The sequence below is a fragment of the Natator depressus genome, chromosome 1 (assembly GCF_965152275.1).
Source record: "Natator depressus isolate rNatDep1 chromosome 1, rNatDep2.hap1, whole genome shotgun sequence".
Taxonomy (NCBI): Eukaryota; Metazoa; Chordata; order Testudines; family Cheloniidae; genus Natator; species Natator depressus.
This window is the reverse complement of record NC_134234.1, coordinates 8,634,672-8,649,284: the sequence shown is the minus strand read 5'-3', so window position 1 is coordinate 8,649,284 and position 14,613 is coordinate 8,634,672. Positions and strand designations below refer to the sequence as shown.

The following is a 14,613-nucleotide window of genomic DNA, read 5'->3' as shown; positions in this document are numbered from 1 at the left end:
TGTGTATTGTGCTGTGTAACGGCACTTACAAGTAAACACAGCAGCACTACGGATCATATTTCTAACCCCCAAAGGCTTTTAGGGAAATGTGATCACCATGAAGTGAAAGCAGGATTTCCCCACAACTACTCCCCTCCCCCCAGCTGAGAACTGTATTTCAGGATCAAACCAACCTCCATTACAGCTGGGCTGCAGTCTGGGAGATTACCAATTCCCTCCTGGGAAATCCCAGTTACTGAATGTGGAACAATGGATCATGGTGAAACAATCGGGAAGATGTTTGGGTTTGGTGTGTTCTTTCCCCCCAAATCTCCACTGATTTTCCTGATGGATTTTCCTGCAGCCGCACAGGGATGTTGGAACCATGATGAAGCCTCTGCTGATCCCCTTGACATACTTCTGTCTTCACACCTGGCTGGGAATCCCTCAGGTAAACTCTTGAGCTTTGCCAGTGAAGCACTCTCTATTTTCTTGTGTTTCTGCTCAAGGCTATGCAGGCACCCACACTGCCTTAGACCCACAGACATGTAGGGCTGGAAGGGATCGTGAGAGGTCATCTAGTGCAGGGTTGTGGGCTGAGACCAGCCTGGACAGGTGTTTGTCTAATCAGGGCCCCACAACCCATTCCGCAGTGGCTGCTGGGGGAACCCCGGCCCTCCCACAAAACTGGGTTCCAGTCCAGGGACCCTCTGACCAGCAGCCACGGTCTGTTCCATCAGACTCCTTGCTGCTGCCTCCCACATCTTCCTACCACAGCCCTTTTCCAGCCCGCACAGCCTCTCCGGCTCACCCTTCTTTCAGGGCCGGGCTCGCAGGGCTCCCCCGTGGAATCCCCCAACACAATCCCAAACCAAAAGAACAAAATTAAACTAATTTCTGCCTGGCTCAGGCTTCCTCCCCACCCTGCGGGAGCCTTCCCATTCCCCTCAGGTCTCTCCACTCTTTACTGCCAGGAGAGGGACTGCCGAGGTCTTCCCCCTCTCCCTGCAGCCCCTCAAACTCCAGTCCAAACGCCCCCTAGGCTTTACCAGCACTGCCGCCGGCTTCCTCCTGGCCTGAGGCAACTCACCTCTGGCCGCAGGCTTCACCGCCCCCAGCCTCCTAGGCCGCCTCCTGGCTCTGGGCTCTCCAGTTCTGGCTACAGGCCTCGCTCTGTCTTTAGCCCAAGAGGGGGCATCCCCAGCCACCCCAGCTGGGTTTGATCACCAGTTGTGCCTAACACCCCTCCAGGTGCCACCCCGCAGCCTAAAGGGGCTCAGGCTCCTGTTAACCCCTGGTTAACCAGTGTGGGGTTTATACAGCCTATCACAACAGTTGCCGTCCTCCATGTGCATTCGGGGGTTGGATCCTAGATGGAACCTTCCCACGGGCACCGCCAGCCCTGGGCATGCAGCGCATGGCTGGCATACGGAGATGGCAACCCACTGACTCCCCCTGAGGTAAATGGGGGTGGTTTCTAGATATTCCTGTGGGAGTGGATTGGGATCTCAGTCCCTCCTAGCGCCCTCCCTTCTATGTCCCTTGTTCCCCCTGCTTTGTCTTCCCTATTGATGTATCCCTTCCTGCCTTTCTTCCTAGCCCTACATCTGCCCACAATATATTTATTACACTAACATAGACCCCAGTAAACTAAAAACACCTCTGTCATGGGTACATGGCTCGCTGGTCTCTGAGTGCATCCCTTCGGGTGTCAGGCCTTGTGCCTTTACCCTCCTGGGCAGGAATCCTGTGATTCTCCCACTCTCAGATGGGGCCCTGGACTGAGGTACCTGTGTGTCCATTGTGCTTACCCAGCAGCACCGGCTGAGTTCAGGTCCTGCGGTTCGTCCCTTTGGGAGTCGGGGCCCAGTGTTGTATCTGCTGACACCAAAGAAGTGTTGTTCATTTTACTGTGGGAACAAATCGTTTACAGAAACCAGATTTTAAAACAACCCACAGTCCACACTCACATCAGTCTTACCTAAAGGGCTACCATCCCCTGGGGCTAATGTAGGCAGGCTCTCTGCACCCCAGCTGGACCTGTCTCTGAGCCTGGCTCCCCCTGAACAACTCCCTCTCCCTTCTTAACCAAGGGTTCCTTCTTCTGATCCCCTGCATTCCCAGACCTCTTGTATCCATCCCTGCTTCTTTTCCCCAGGAACCAGGGCAACAGACAGTATTAATCAATTACTACAGGGCAGCTACAAACGCATCACAACCACCCCGCTCCTCCCTCCCAAAAAAATCGAGGCGCCAGTGTCACATTTGCCAAGCAACACACTGAGGATTCTGCTTGTGTGTCCCATCCCTTTCTCCCACCTTTCCTCTGTCTTGGGGCAGAGGCCATCTTCCAGTGTGTTTGTCCTGGGCTGAGCACAACAGGGCCCTGAACCTGGGTGGGACCTTTAGATGCTATTGTAACACAAATGCTAATGTGACCATACGTTTCCTTTATTCTCCCAGGCAAAATGTCAGGTGGAGCTGAGCATGATGGATGACGCTTTTGATGACCAATATCTAGCATGTGCTGAAGAAATGGATGGAATTGCACCTGGACTGCTAGAAAAAGAAAAGTCCATGTCCTCACTGTTTAGCAGGGTGTGGGAAAACTCAGAAAAAAAATGGGAACTTGTAAAGAAAAAGATTTCTCTGCCCACAGGCTTTAAAGATGAGCATGGAAGAGCCATAATAGCCTACACTGACAATGACTTTCACAGTGAGTTGAATGCGGCAGTCAGAGGGGCTGGGATATCTCGAGATCATTACATGGCCAGTTTCCACTTCAAAGCCTTTCATTATTATTTGACAAGAGCTTCACAGCTCTTACGAGGGAGGTGTGATATGATGTATAAAAGGACGGTGTACCGGGGGGTTTCTGTCAGACTTCAGCACACGGGAGCAGGTCACATTAGGTTTGGATACTTTGCCTCTTCGTCTTTTGATATAGGGGTAGCTAAGAAATTTGGCATGGACACATTGCTCACCATTCACACGTGCTCTGGTGTTGAGATCAGGGCCTTCTCATGCATTCAGGAGGAGGAAGAAGTGTTAATCCCAGTCCATGAGATATTCAATGTGTCCCGAAGACAAGGGAGTAACCGCTTTGTCCTCCGGAGCACAAACCGGACCTGCAGCCATTTTAATTGTGCATACCTGGGTGGTGAGTACTGGGCTGAACATGAGAAATATCTGTGTGGGGCTATTTGCTGTGGAGAATTTGAAAACCCCACTTCAGGGAGAGCTGATGAGAGGGACGCTGACTTGGGGACTTGCCACCAGGGCTGGGGGAGACAGGCTGCCACGACTCTTGCTGCTAGGGAGGACCTCGGGCTGGGGAGGGTGGACACTGGGTCCCAAGCGCTCACTTAGGAAAGAGAAGGTGCCTAGATGCCTAGACACCCACGACACCAGGTGTCTTGCTTTGAGCAAGGGGTTGGATTAAATGACCTCCTGAGGTCTCTTCCAACCCAAATCTTTTATGATTCTATGACACCCTGGCAATGGGAGCACTAGAAAGACAGGTGTAGGCCCCAAAACACTGTGAGTCTTCAACACACACATGTCCCATACAGAGTCCACAAGAGCCCTGGCAGAGCAGCTGTGGCTCCTCAGACACAGCACAGCAAATCCACAGGCTGTGGAAAAGGGAGCAGTCAGGTGGCATCGTGTGCAGATGGCACATTATTTAGGGCAGTCAGGACTAGGGATGACGGTGAGGAACTTCACAGAGATCTAACCAAGTTGCGTGAATGGGCAACACAACATCAGGTGAAATTCACTGACACACATTCAAGGTAATGCACAATGTGAGGAATAATTTCCCTGGATTGTTAATGAGCTGTATCAACTCAGAAGGAAACCCGGCCATCATTGTGGAGAGTTCAGTGCAAATCTCAATGAAAACCTCTGTTCAATGTGCTGCTAGGTCTATAAAGGAAACATAAATGCTTGCAAGCATAAGGAATGATGGGATGGAGAATAATGTAAAAATATTATAACAGCATTATATGAACCCATGGGAATTAACTATTTATATAGACAGAATCTCCACAGTTATGTTACATAGGATAAAAAAATATTTTTAAAAGAGCAATAAACCCTTAGGCCTGAGGTCATAAGGCAGTCACTAACTGCCAGGGTTGGGGAAGTAATTTCCAGTATGCGTAGGTAATTCACTACGGGGTTTCTTACAGCTTCGCCTGATGCAGCTGGGCCTGACCTCAGTCAGGGACAGGATACCAGGCTAGATGTAGCCTGTTGGTGGGATCCAATCTGACAAGTACTATGTTCTCTGGAAATAGTAGAATGGAGTTGAAAATTCTACCTGAGGTCACATTTCATTGACCCTCTCTGTTTGTACCGTAGGAGAGAAGAACCAAATGTGTGTTGACAACTCTGGTAAGAAAGAAACATTTTGTTTTCATTGATTTGACCATAACTTGCCCTCTGTATTGAGGGGCAGGGCCGAGACCAACCCCACCAGGCAAACATGTCATACACAGGGAAACAACTTGAGAAAAAAGTGGGGTGAACTGCACGTTCTGTCCATTTATCCAGGTTCTTGTAGGGAGCTCATGACTCGTATCTGAGCACCTTCACGTCTGACTCAATTCCAGGCACAGTTGATTTCAGAAAATAAATGTAAGGAGAATAACCCCTTAGAGCACTAATGATTCAACTTCATTGTTCTGAACTAAAGGCTGAACACACATCCCCTCACCCAACACCACAAGTGTGTCTCCATCTCTCTCCCCTCATAACTAGATCCATTCTGTCCCCAGTGGGGCGACATCCTCCCAAAGGACGAAACAGGACTATTTTACCAGAGCTCGGAAAAATCTCAACAAAATATTTTCTCGTTGGAATTTGACAATTTGTCAAACTCTAAACCTTTTGCAGAGACTTTGATTTTGACGCTGTTCTGTCAGAACGTTGCCCGGGTTCTGGCCAGCTCACCCGCCTGGCTCCTTGGCAGCTCGGCTGGTGGGCTGCCTAAGAGTCATTGACCCCAGGACTTCCAGTGCCCCTGACTCTGGGACAGCCTGCTTGGTGGACTGTCCCAGAGCTGATGCTCCCTTCTCTTGTGTGGAGAATTTCAAAATTTGGGGTTTTTTTATTCCATGTCAGAACAAAAGCAAATTTTGAAATATCAAAATCCTCCATGAAATGGAATGACTCTTCTCTGCCCAGCTCTACATTTTCCCTAAAGCCAATAAAAAAAACAAGCCCAAAACAGAAATGGTGTTACTGGTGTCTGCAGCCAGTCTTTCATAGACTCATGTCTTTTATTCATAACTGGTCTGGAATACACTTAGGTGGTAGACGACAAGCTCCAGATCAGAGCCTCTGGGACTGGCTTGGGTGAAACGTGCTCAATAATGATTGATACCAAAGGAACAAGCAGGCTGAGGAGGGAGGAAGCCGGTGAAATATCTCACCAGTGAGGTGAATGTCCCAGGGAAATCCCAAGATGGGGTGTCCTGCTGAGGGGAAATGGATTAATGTTGTCCCTCTGGCATAAACAGGTTCCAGTAGCTGTTGGGAAGGGTACTTGTGTCCAGCTTTAAGGATCTCTGTCAGTGTGAAATAATTTCCTATCAATTGTTTGATCTGCTTTTTCCTATTAACAGCTACCAGAGGCGGCATCGCCTTCCCCAGTGTTCTGAGCCATTTACTGTTTGGAGGATCCATCATCCTGGTCCACGTTGCTGCTCTGAAGCGGTTTGCTGGTTTCTCCATTGTCGTATTTGTGTTACTCACTTTTTCCCTCTAACACAAATCATGGTGATGGGACTTGCCAGATCCAAAGCCGTCCTGCTATTCTGCCAGCGTTCCAAAGGGAAACCAGGAACATGGAGGGAGTGTTGCTGGTACCTGCTTGGGCGAGCTTTGATGATACGTTATCGATGAGTAGATCGAATTGAAAGCTCATAGTTCTATTCGAGGTGGGATTTGTCTTACAATGGTAAAGCTATAAATTGGTGCCTGTTGTATAAATAATTACTTGTATTGCTGTCATGCTAGTACTTTTGTACTGACTTTTGATGACTTCAGTAAAAGACTTTTCAGAAATGAACTAAGTCGGAGTATTTTCATGAATACTTTTGACAGATTTAATTTGGGTCTCAACCAGGTGAAACTGTAACAGCGCAGTTTGTGGGGTCCCATGTCTATATCTCTCAGTCACTTTCATATCAAATTTGCTCAGAAGATGATATTTCTAACTGGAGAGCTCAAAGGCCCAATGCTGGGCTAGTTTACCCACCTGCATGCCCACTGACTGTCCTGGGATTGCATGCTCAGAACTCCCATGCATGAGAACGTTGCTTCACAAATCAATTAACAAATAGGTTCTTACCAGAGCTACCCCGATCTTGTTGGGTCCTCTTGGCTGAAACACAAGCAGAACGTTTCAGGTAACTGCAATCTGGTGGGATGTTCAGCCTCAGTCTGAGCTCTCCAGGGACAAACTCTGGTGAGCCTGGCCATGGGAGCTCACCCTGCCTAGACACGGCACTGCAAGTTAATGGGGTTACAATCGAGGAATATTGGAATTAGCACAATCTAGTTGATGGGTCAGACTTTAAAAATAGAGCCAGATTCTTGGAGAGAAATGCCAAGTGCTTCCAGCCAACGAACGACTAACTGCGTTGGGCACCTATGCTGCACTTAAAAGTCTCTTGGTGTTTTCATGATAAACCGTCGGCTCCTCCCCAGCAGGGATTCTCAGCAGTGTGCCACCTGATGGAATGTTCCATTATCCCGGGGGGATAAAGGGAATTTGGACGCAGACATCTTAGTTTTCTTAGGAATAGAGCAAGAGTCAGGCTAACTCTAACTCTAATAATGCGAGACTTTAAGTCAGGGCCTGGGCGAGTGAGAAGTGAGTGGAAAAACTGTAAGAGATGCTGTTTTGACCTGGTGTTAGATAAGAATGGAACGCAGACTGTAGCAGGAACTGCTGAGAAAAGTAAGATATCAGGAAGGAATATGTATAAACTTTATAAGGGGAGGGATAGCTCAGTGGTTTGAGCATTGGCCTGCTAAACCCAGGGTTGTGAGTTCAATCCTTGAGAGGGCCATTTAGGGATTGGGGGCAAAAATTGGGGATTAGTCCTGCTTTGAGCAGGGGGTTGGACTAGATGACCTCCTGAGGTCCCTTCCAACCCTGATATTCTAGATGCAGCAGTTGATCATTATTGTATGTAACAAAAGGTATAAATGCTTGCCCTAACTATTTATCTGGCCGAGACCTGCCTAGGAAGGGGGAATTCCTGTCCGTGCGCACTTTCCCCCTTGCAATTGCTTGAGAATAAAAAGGGTCTCTGACGTGTTGCTGACAAACGCAAAGTGAGGACTTGTTTTCTTCCACACAGGGTAACAAAGTCCAACTAATAAAAGTCTAATGTCCTCACAAAACCTCTTTGGCCCTGATTCTGGGCCCCATTATCTTCGTACATTTCCCTCAGGGTGCTCAGTTGGCCTTATTCCCTTCTCTGGGCCCCATGCCACTACCCCAGTGCCTGGTAGGGGAACCCAGGGCCTCCTACTAAACTGGGTTCCAGTCCACAGACCCTATAACCAGCAGCCAAGGTCTGTCCTGTCAGACTCCTTGCTGCTGCCTTCATGGACTTCTTCCTGCCACAGCCCTTTTCCAGTCCTTCTCCCCACAGCCTCTCTAGGTTCACCCAACTTCAGGGCTGGGACTCAGAGGGCTCGTCCCTGGAATCCCCCAACAATCCCAAACCAAAAGTACAAAATCAAACCAATTTCTGCCCTCCTTGGGCTTCCTCCTCAATTAACAGAGCTCGTTAAAACTGCTCTTTTTCTTATTTTTCCCCTCACTGGGAAAAAAGAAAGTGAGACTTTTTCTTACTTTCTGTCACTTAGAGAATGAAAATTAAATAAACTCTTATTTTTAAAAGTGAAATCTGCTCAAACTTTTTTTAAGCTCCCCACCCCAAATTTCCAGCAGAAGAAGGGATGAAAAAGTAGAAAATAAAGAGAAATGAGCATTTTCCCACAATGCCAAAAACAAAACAAAAATGTGTGTGTAGAGAGGAGAGATAGGAGAATACTGATGCCCCCCCACCCAATTTTAAGGCCAGAAGGACCCGTTATGAACATCTACTCTGACCGTCTGCATAGCACAGGGCAGAGAGTTTGAAAAAAAATGACAAAGGAAAAATCAGAGCTGATCTCACAGATCTCACAGTGCACTTGAGAACTTCAAATTCTTTTTAGCTATGGCTCTGTCTTCGTACTGTGAAACCCATCGCTTTATGCTGCTGGCCCAAGGGCTTTCCTATCTTAAACAACACTGTTCCTTCCATTGTGTAAGGGGACTGTTGCCCCCTTACTAACAGTCAGTGGGGGTGTTTCCGTTGGCTAGCTCCCAGTACTAAAAGGGGAAGGGTCTATGGGAAACCAGGACCCTGAGACTGATAGTCCCCAGGAACAATGGGGAGAGGCCAATGCTCTAGGTCAGCCTGAATGACAGGGCGGGCAGGCTAATCAGGGAGTCAGGAGGCCAGCGAGGTCCCGTCCTCTGTGTGAGCTGGAATTGCCTGGGTCAGACAGAGTGGGGCCGAGCTAAGGAGAAAGCAGGGGCCTGAGCTGAGCTGGGGAGCAGAGCTGGGCCAGATCCAGAGAGAGCAGCCCCTGTCCTGGGAGCAGAGCTGCAGCCCCAAAGCCAGAGGCACAGCCCAAAGAGAGCAGACCTGTCCTGGGAGCAGCAACCAGAGCCAGAGGGGCCAGAGAAGCAGCCCAGGAAGCAGGTCCGTGCTGGGAGCAGAGTCACAGGAGCAGCCTGCAGAGCAGACCTGTCCTGGGAGCAGAGCTGCAGCGACCAGAGCCAGAGGGGCCAGAGAAGCAGCCCAGGGAGCTGGAAGCAGAGCAGCAGCAGGGCAGAGACCGAGTGGTGGAGCTGGGGCTGGAGCAGTCCGGAGCTGGGTGCGGTGAGCAGCTGGGGAGAGTGAGGGGGACCCTGGGCAGCGGGCCCAGCACAGGGAGACGCCTCAGCCAAGGGGCTCTGCAGGCCAGGCTTGGATCGTAACCCCAACAGGGTGGGGGCGACACTGGGAAGAAGGGTCCTGCCACTTAGAGCCTGAGAGCGTGTGGCCACCACCAGAACGAGTGTCCAACCCACAGCATCCCTGCAGCACGGCCAGGGCCTGAGCAGGAGGCCTGGGACTTACAAGGAGAAGACTGTGAACTGCCCAGACATTCCAGAGACACTGTTTGTGATGTTCCCTGCCACAGAGCGGTGTGATGTGTTTCCTTTCACCTTTCCCATTATTCCTTATTCTTTTTAAAATTAATTGTTGATTAAATAACTTGTATTTGCTTTAACTTGTGTGTAATGGTCAGTGCGTCAGAGAAGTGCCCAGTGCAGAGAGAGTACCCTGGAGTGGGGACACTCTAGCCCCTGTCCTAGGTGACCGCAGCAGAGTTGGGGGTTGAGCCCCCCCAGGAATCCTGGGCCCAGCCTTGTTGGGGTTACGAGGTCTCTGCCAGACAGGAGAGTGGAAGGGGAGTCCTCAAGGGCAGGGAGGCCACTGGGTAAAGGAAGTGGGAGCGAGGACTTGGGTCCTTTCGCTAGCCCACTTCACCGGGGTAGTGCAGAAGCCTGGAAAGTTCCCCACAATAGCGGGACTATTCCCACGCTTACAATTGGACTGGGGAATTTAATCAGCCTTGAGAAATTCTTCATATCTTGGGCAAGGAAACTTTCTTTCTGATGGGGCTAGTGGGTTCTCATTGGTTTCTTAATGACAAAGGGTGGACAAGTGAATGTCTTGGGCCTGGCTTGATAAGTTTTCATGGTAGTTTTGCAAGGCTGCCGTACATAGAATATCAGGGTTGGAAGGGACCTCAGGAGGTCATCTAGTCCAACCCCCTAGGGGACTCAAAACAGGACCAATCCCCAATTTTTCCCAGCTCCCTAAATGGCCCCCTCAAAGACTGAACTCACAACCCTGGGTTTAGCAGGCCAATGCTCAAGCCACTGAGCTATCCCTTCCACATGTTCATAGAGTCTTCCACTAGCTGGCACTATAGCTCTTTCTTAGGGTATGTCTATACTATGAAATTAGGTCAATTTTATAGACGTCGATTTTTAGAAACTGATTTTATACAGTCAATTGCGTATGTCCACACTAAGCGCATTAAGCCAGTGGAGTGAGTCCTCACTACCGTGGCTCGCATCAACTTACAGAGCGGTGCACTATGGGTAGCTATCCCACAGTCTCTGCTGCCCATTGGAATTCTGGGTTAAGCTCCCAATGCCTGATGGGGCAAAAACATTGTTGCGGGTGGTTTTGGGTACACGTCGTCAGTCACCCCTCCCTCCCTCTATGAAAGCAACGGCAGACAATCATTTTGTGCCTTTTTTTCTGGGTTACCGGTGCAGATGCCATACCACGGCAAGCATGGAGCCCGCTCAGCTCACCGTCACCATACGTCTCCTGGGTGCTGCTGGCAGACGTGGTACTGCATTGCTACACAGCAGCAGCTCCTTGCCTTCGTGGCAGACAGTGCAGTAGGACTGATAGCCATCATACATCTCCTGGGTGCTCCTGGCAGACCTCGGTGAGGTTGATCAGGGGTACCTGGACAGACATGGCTATCCTCCTCATAGAGCACCAAATGGGAGCCAGAGACTCCAGGTCATTCTCTTCTTTAAGTTTCGTCTCATGGAGATTCAGTCCTGCCTGGAATATCAGCTGGTGGTCCCCCAGAAGTATCGCCGCAAGCTACTGTACCTGGCCCATGACATCCCTCTCTCAGGACACCAGGGAATCCGGCGCACCCGGCAGAGGCTGCTACAGAACTTTTATTGGATTGGAGTCTTTAATACTGTCTAACCGTATTGCCAACCCTGTGACCCCTGTCAGAGGGTGGGGAAGGCCCAGGACAAGGAGAAAGCGGCTTTGAAAACTCTGCCCATTATAGAGGCGCCTTTCCAGAAGGTGTCTGTGGACATAGTGGGGCCTCTCAGCAAGACGACCCGGTCGGGGAAGAAATACATTCTGGTGGTGGTAGATTTTGCTACCCGCTACCCCAAGGCAGTGGCCTTGTCTTCTATCGAAGCAGACACCGTGGCAGATGCACTGCTGACCATTTTCAGCCGAGTGGGGTTCCCCAAGGAAGTCTTGACAGACCAAGGATCCAACTTCATGTCAGCCCTGCTCCAGTGCTTATAGGATAAATGTGGGGTCCGGCACATCCAATGCTTGTAAGATAAATGTGGGGTCTGGCAAATGTGGGGCCTCAGCATATCACCCCCAGTCCAATGGGCTGGTGGAGAGGTTTAATGGAACTTTAAAGATGATGCTGAAAACCCTTTATGAACCAGCACCCGCAGGATTGGGACAAGTACTTACCTCACCTGCTGTTCGCGTACAGGGAAGTGCCCCAGGAATCTACCAGGGTTTCGCCTTTTGAACTGTTATCTGGAAGAAGGATAAGGGGGCCCCTGGACGAGATGAGATGAGAGATGAATGGGAGGGGAAGGCCACTCCCAATGGAGAATCAGTGGTGGAGTATGTCTTGACCTTCTGAGAAAGACTTGCTGAGCTCATGGGCTTGGCCAAGGAGAATCTGGCCAGAGCCCAGAGGAAACAGAAGACCAGGTGATGGTTCTCCTCCCCGTGAAAAGAAACAAACTACAAGCCACCTGGGAAGGCCCTTTCAAGGTTGTCAAGCAACTAAATGAGGTAAACTATGTGGTGGACCTGTCTAACTGGGCACACTGCCACCGGGTATACCATGTGAATATGATGCCGCCATATTATGAAAGGGGGAATGTGGTGTTAGCTGTGTGTGGACACTGGGAGGAGCAGGGAGATGACCCTTTAATAGATCTATTCCCTGAGATAGGAGCTGGCTCTTCCCTGGAAACAATTCCCCTCTCTGATCGGCTAACCCCTGCCCAGCAAGCTGAGATCAGAGGTGTGCTGCATTTGTACCGACAGCTGTTTTCCAACCAGCCTGGACTCACTAATCTGACTTTCCACCAGGTGGAGACAGGATCACACCCACCTATAAGATGCTCCCCCTTCCGAATCATAGGAAAAACTGCTCAGGACCTGGAAAGAGAGGTCAGTGACATGCTGGGTTTGGGGGTGACCAGCCAGCTTCCAGCCCTTGGGCCTTGCCTGTGGTGCTGGTCCCCAAAAAGGACGGGTCGATCTGGTTCTGTGTGGACTATTGGAAACGTAATGCCATCACCGTGTCTGATGCCTACCCCATGCCCAGGCCCGATGAGCTCCTAGACAAGCTGGGAGGAGTTCACTACCTTACCACCATGGATCTTACAAAGTGCAAGGTGGGGATGGCTGAAGTATCTTACCTGGGCCACTGGGTGGGGAGCGGCCGCCTAAAGCCAGAACAAGTCAAGGTGGAGGTGATCAGAGACTGGCCCGCTCCCCAAACCAAAAAGCAGGTCCAAGCCTTTATTGGGGTGGCGGGGTATTATCGAAGATTTGTGCCACACTTTAGCTCCATAGCTGCCCCCATTGCTGAGCTATGCAAGAAGGGGAAGCCAGAGAAGGTGGTCTGGACCGAGCAGTGCCAGGAGGCTCTCTGTGCACTGAAGGAGGCTCTGGTGCAGAAGCAGGCTTGCTGCCTGTCCTGGCACTGTGGAGGGGCCAGCAGCAGGTCCGGCTCCTAGGTGGAGGCACACAAGTGGCTCCCCGCGGCTCTTGTCTGCAGGCACCACCCTCCAAGCTCCCATTGCCAATGGGAATGCGGAGCCGGTTCTCAGGGCGGGGGGAGTGCACGGAGTCCTGTAGCCTCCCAGGCTAGAAGTTGGACCCTCTGCTGGCTGCTTCCAGAGCACAGCACGGTGTCGGAGCAGGTAGGCACTAGCTTGCCTTAGCTGGAGAGCACCGTCAACAGGACTTTTAATGTCCCGGTCAGCAGTGCTGACCAGAGCAACCCAGGGCCTTAAATACCACGACCCAGTACTGGGTCGTGACCCGAACTTTGAAAAATGCTGGGTTACTCTCTGATGGGGTGGACTAGAGCCTGAGACCCCCTGCTGGAGGCCTTGTGCCCCTGCCACACCCCACCCCAGAAAAGAGCAGTAGGTCGGTCCTCCAAGCTGCCTAGAGTGGCTGTGTGGGAGGCAGCCAATCAGGGCCCAGCAGGTCAGTATAAGAAAAGCTGCAGGGCCAGCTTAGCAGGACTTGCTAGAGCTGGATGGTGCTCCAGGCTGGTTGCTGGGACTCCGGAAGGACAAGGCCCTGAGGTAAGGGTGAAGAATGTGCGGGAGCCATGGGGAAGTGGCCCAGGGAATTATAGCAGCAAGACCGTTTATTTAAAGGGACATTACAGTTGGCTGCTATCTATAGGGTCCCTGGGCTTGGACCTGGAGTAGAGGGTGGGCCTCGTTTCCCCCTAGCCCCTGGTAAAGTGGCCTGAACTTTAAGGGACAAACCTGTATATTAAGTATTGGTGCCAACTCTGTGGGTGCTCCAGGGCTGGAGCACCCACAGGGAAAAATTGGTGGGTGCTGAGCACCAGCCGGCAGCCCTCCTATCAGCTTCCCCTCTCCCCTCCAGCGCCTCCCACCCACTAGCGGGCCCTGCTGATCAGCACCTCCCCCCTGCCTCCTGTGATCAGCTGTTTTGTGGAATTTGGGAGGCTCTGAGGGGAGAGGAGGAAAGACATGGTGTGCTTGGGGGAGGGGGAGCGGAACTGGGCAGGAAGGGGTGGGCCGGGGGTGGAGCAGGGGCAGAAAGAGGTGGGGTGAGAGTAGGGCCTTGGGGGAAGGGGGTGAGGGGAGGTGGGGCCTGGGTCAGAGCTGGGGGTTTAGCCCTCTTCTCGGCCCCCCCCCACTTTTGAAAGTTGGTGCCTATGATATTAAGGATGGCAATATCCAGTTGGGTGAGAAACTGTTTAGTCTAGCTGTTGCCCAATCTAATCGGGTTGAGAGTTTAGACTGTGTGCGTTTTTTTTCTTTTGATAACTAACTCTGACTTTTTGCCTAACTCTTATAGTCACTTAAAATCTATCTTTGTAGTCAATACATTTCTTTAGCTGTTTATCTTTAACAGTGAGTTTGCCTGAAGTGTGTGGCAAATGTGCTGAGGTTTGACAAAGGCTGGTGTATGTCCACTTTCCATTGTTGAAGTGGTGAACCAATTAATAAATTTGCACTGCCCATCTTGAGCAGGGCAAGATAGTATGTTCCTGGGGTAAAAGGCTGGGAGCTGGGGGGATTTGGCTGGTGCCCTTCTCTGTGTGATTCAAGAATGGCTCTGGGAGCATTCATGCAATCTAGCTGGGTGCGGGGCTCCACATGCTGTTGTGCTGAGTGATCACAGCACCTGGAGGGGTTTGCTGCTCGTCACTAGCAAGTCATTGTGAGAGACAGCCCAGGCTGGAGAGAGTTCGGGGGGCACAGTGGTCCCACAGTTCCAGGCTGCACCCCAGGGATCCCATCACAACTGTGTCCAGTTCCAGTGTCCTCCTGATGGCCCAATCTGGCTATTCAGAATATCCATATACCACGCCCTGCCCCTTGCTGGAATATGTCAGCTGCCATGGTAGTGGCCAGGCCTACCTATGATGTTACTGATTAGACCCCATGAAATCCCAGTACAGTCAGTGTGCACGCAGGTGGGTAAA

At 51.0% G+C, this 14,613-nt stretch overlaps 1 protein-coding gene across 1 annotated transcript; it reads left to right on the top strand.

Annotated features, from left to right (window-relative positions):
* The first annotated feature begins 367 nt into the window (after positions 1 to 367).
* LOC141981061 (ecto-ADP-ribosyltransferase 5-like) lies at positions 368 to 5,752 on the top strand. The gene is made up of 4 exons (XM_074942867.1): positions 368 to 430; positions 2,443 to 3,139; positions 4,345 to 4,377; positions 5,610 to 5,752. The coding sequence occupies exons 1-4, from the start codon at positions 368 to 370 to the stop codon at positions 5,750 to 5,752; spliced, it is 936 nt and encodes a 311-aa protein (XP_074798968.1).
* Positions 5,753 to 14,613: the final 8,861 nt, after the last annotated feature.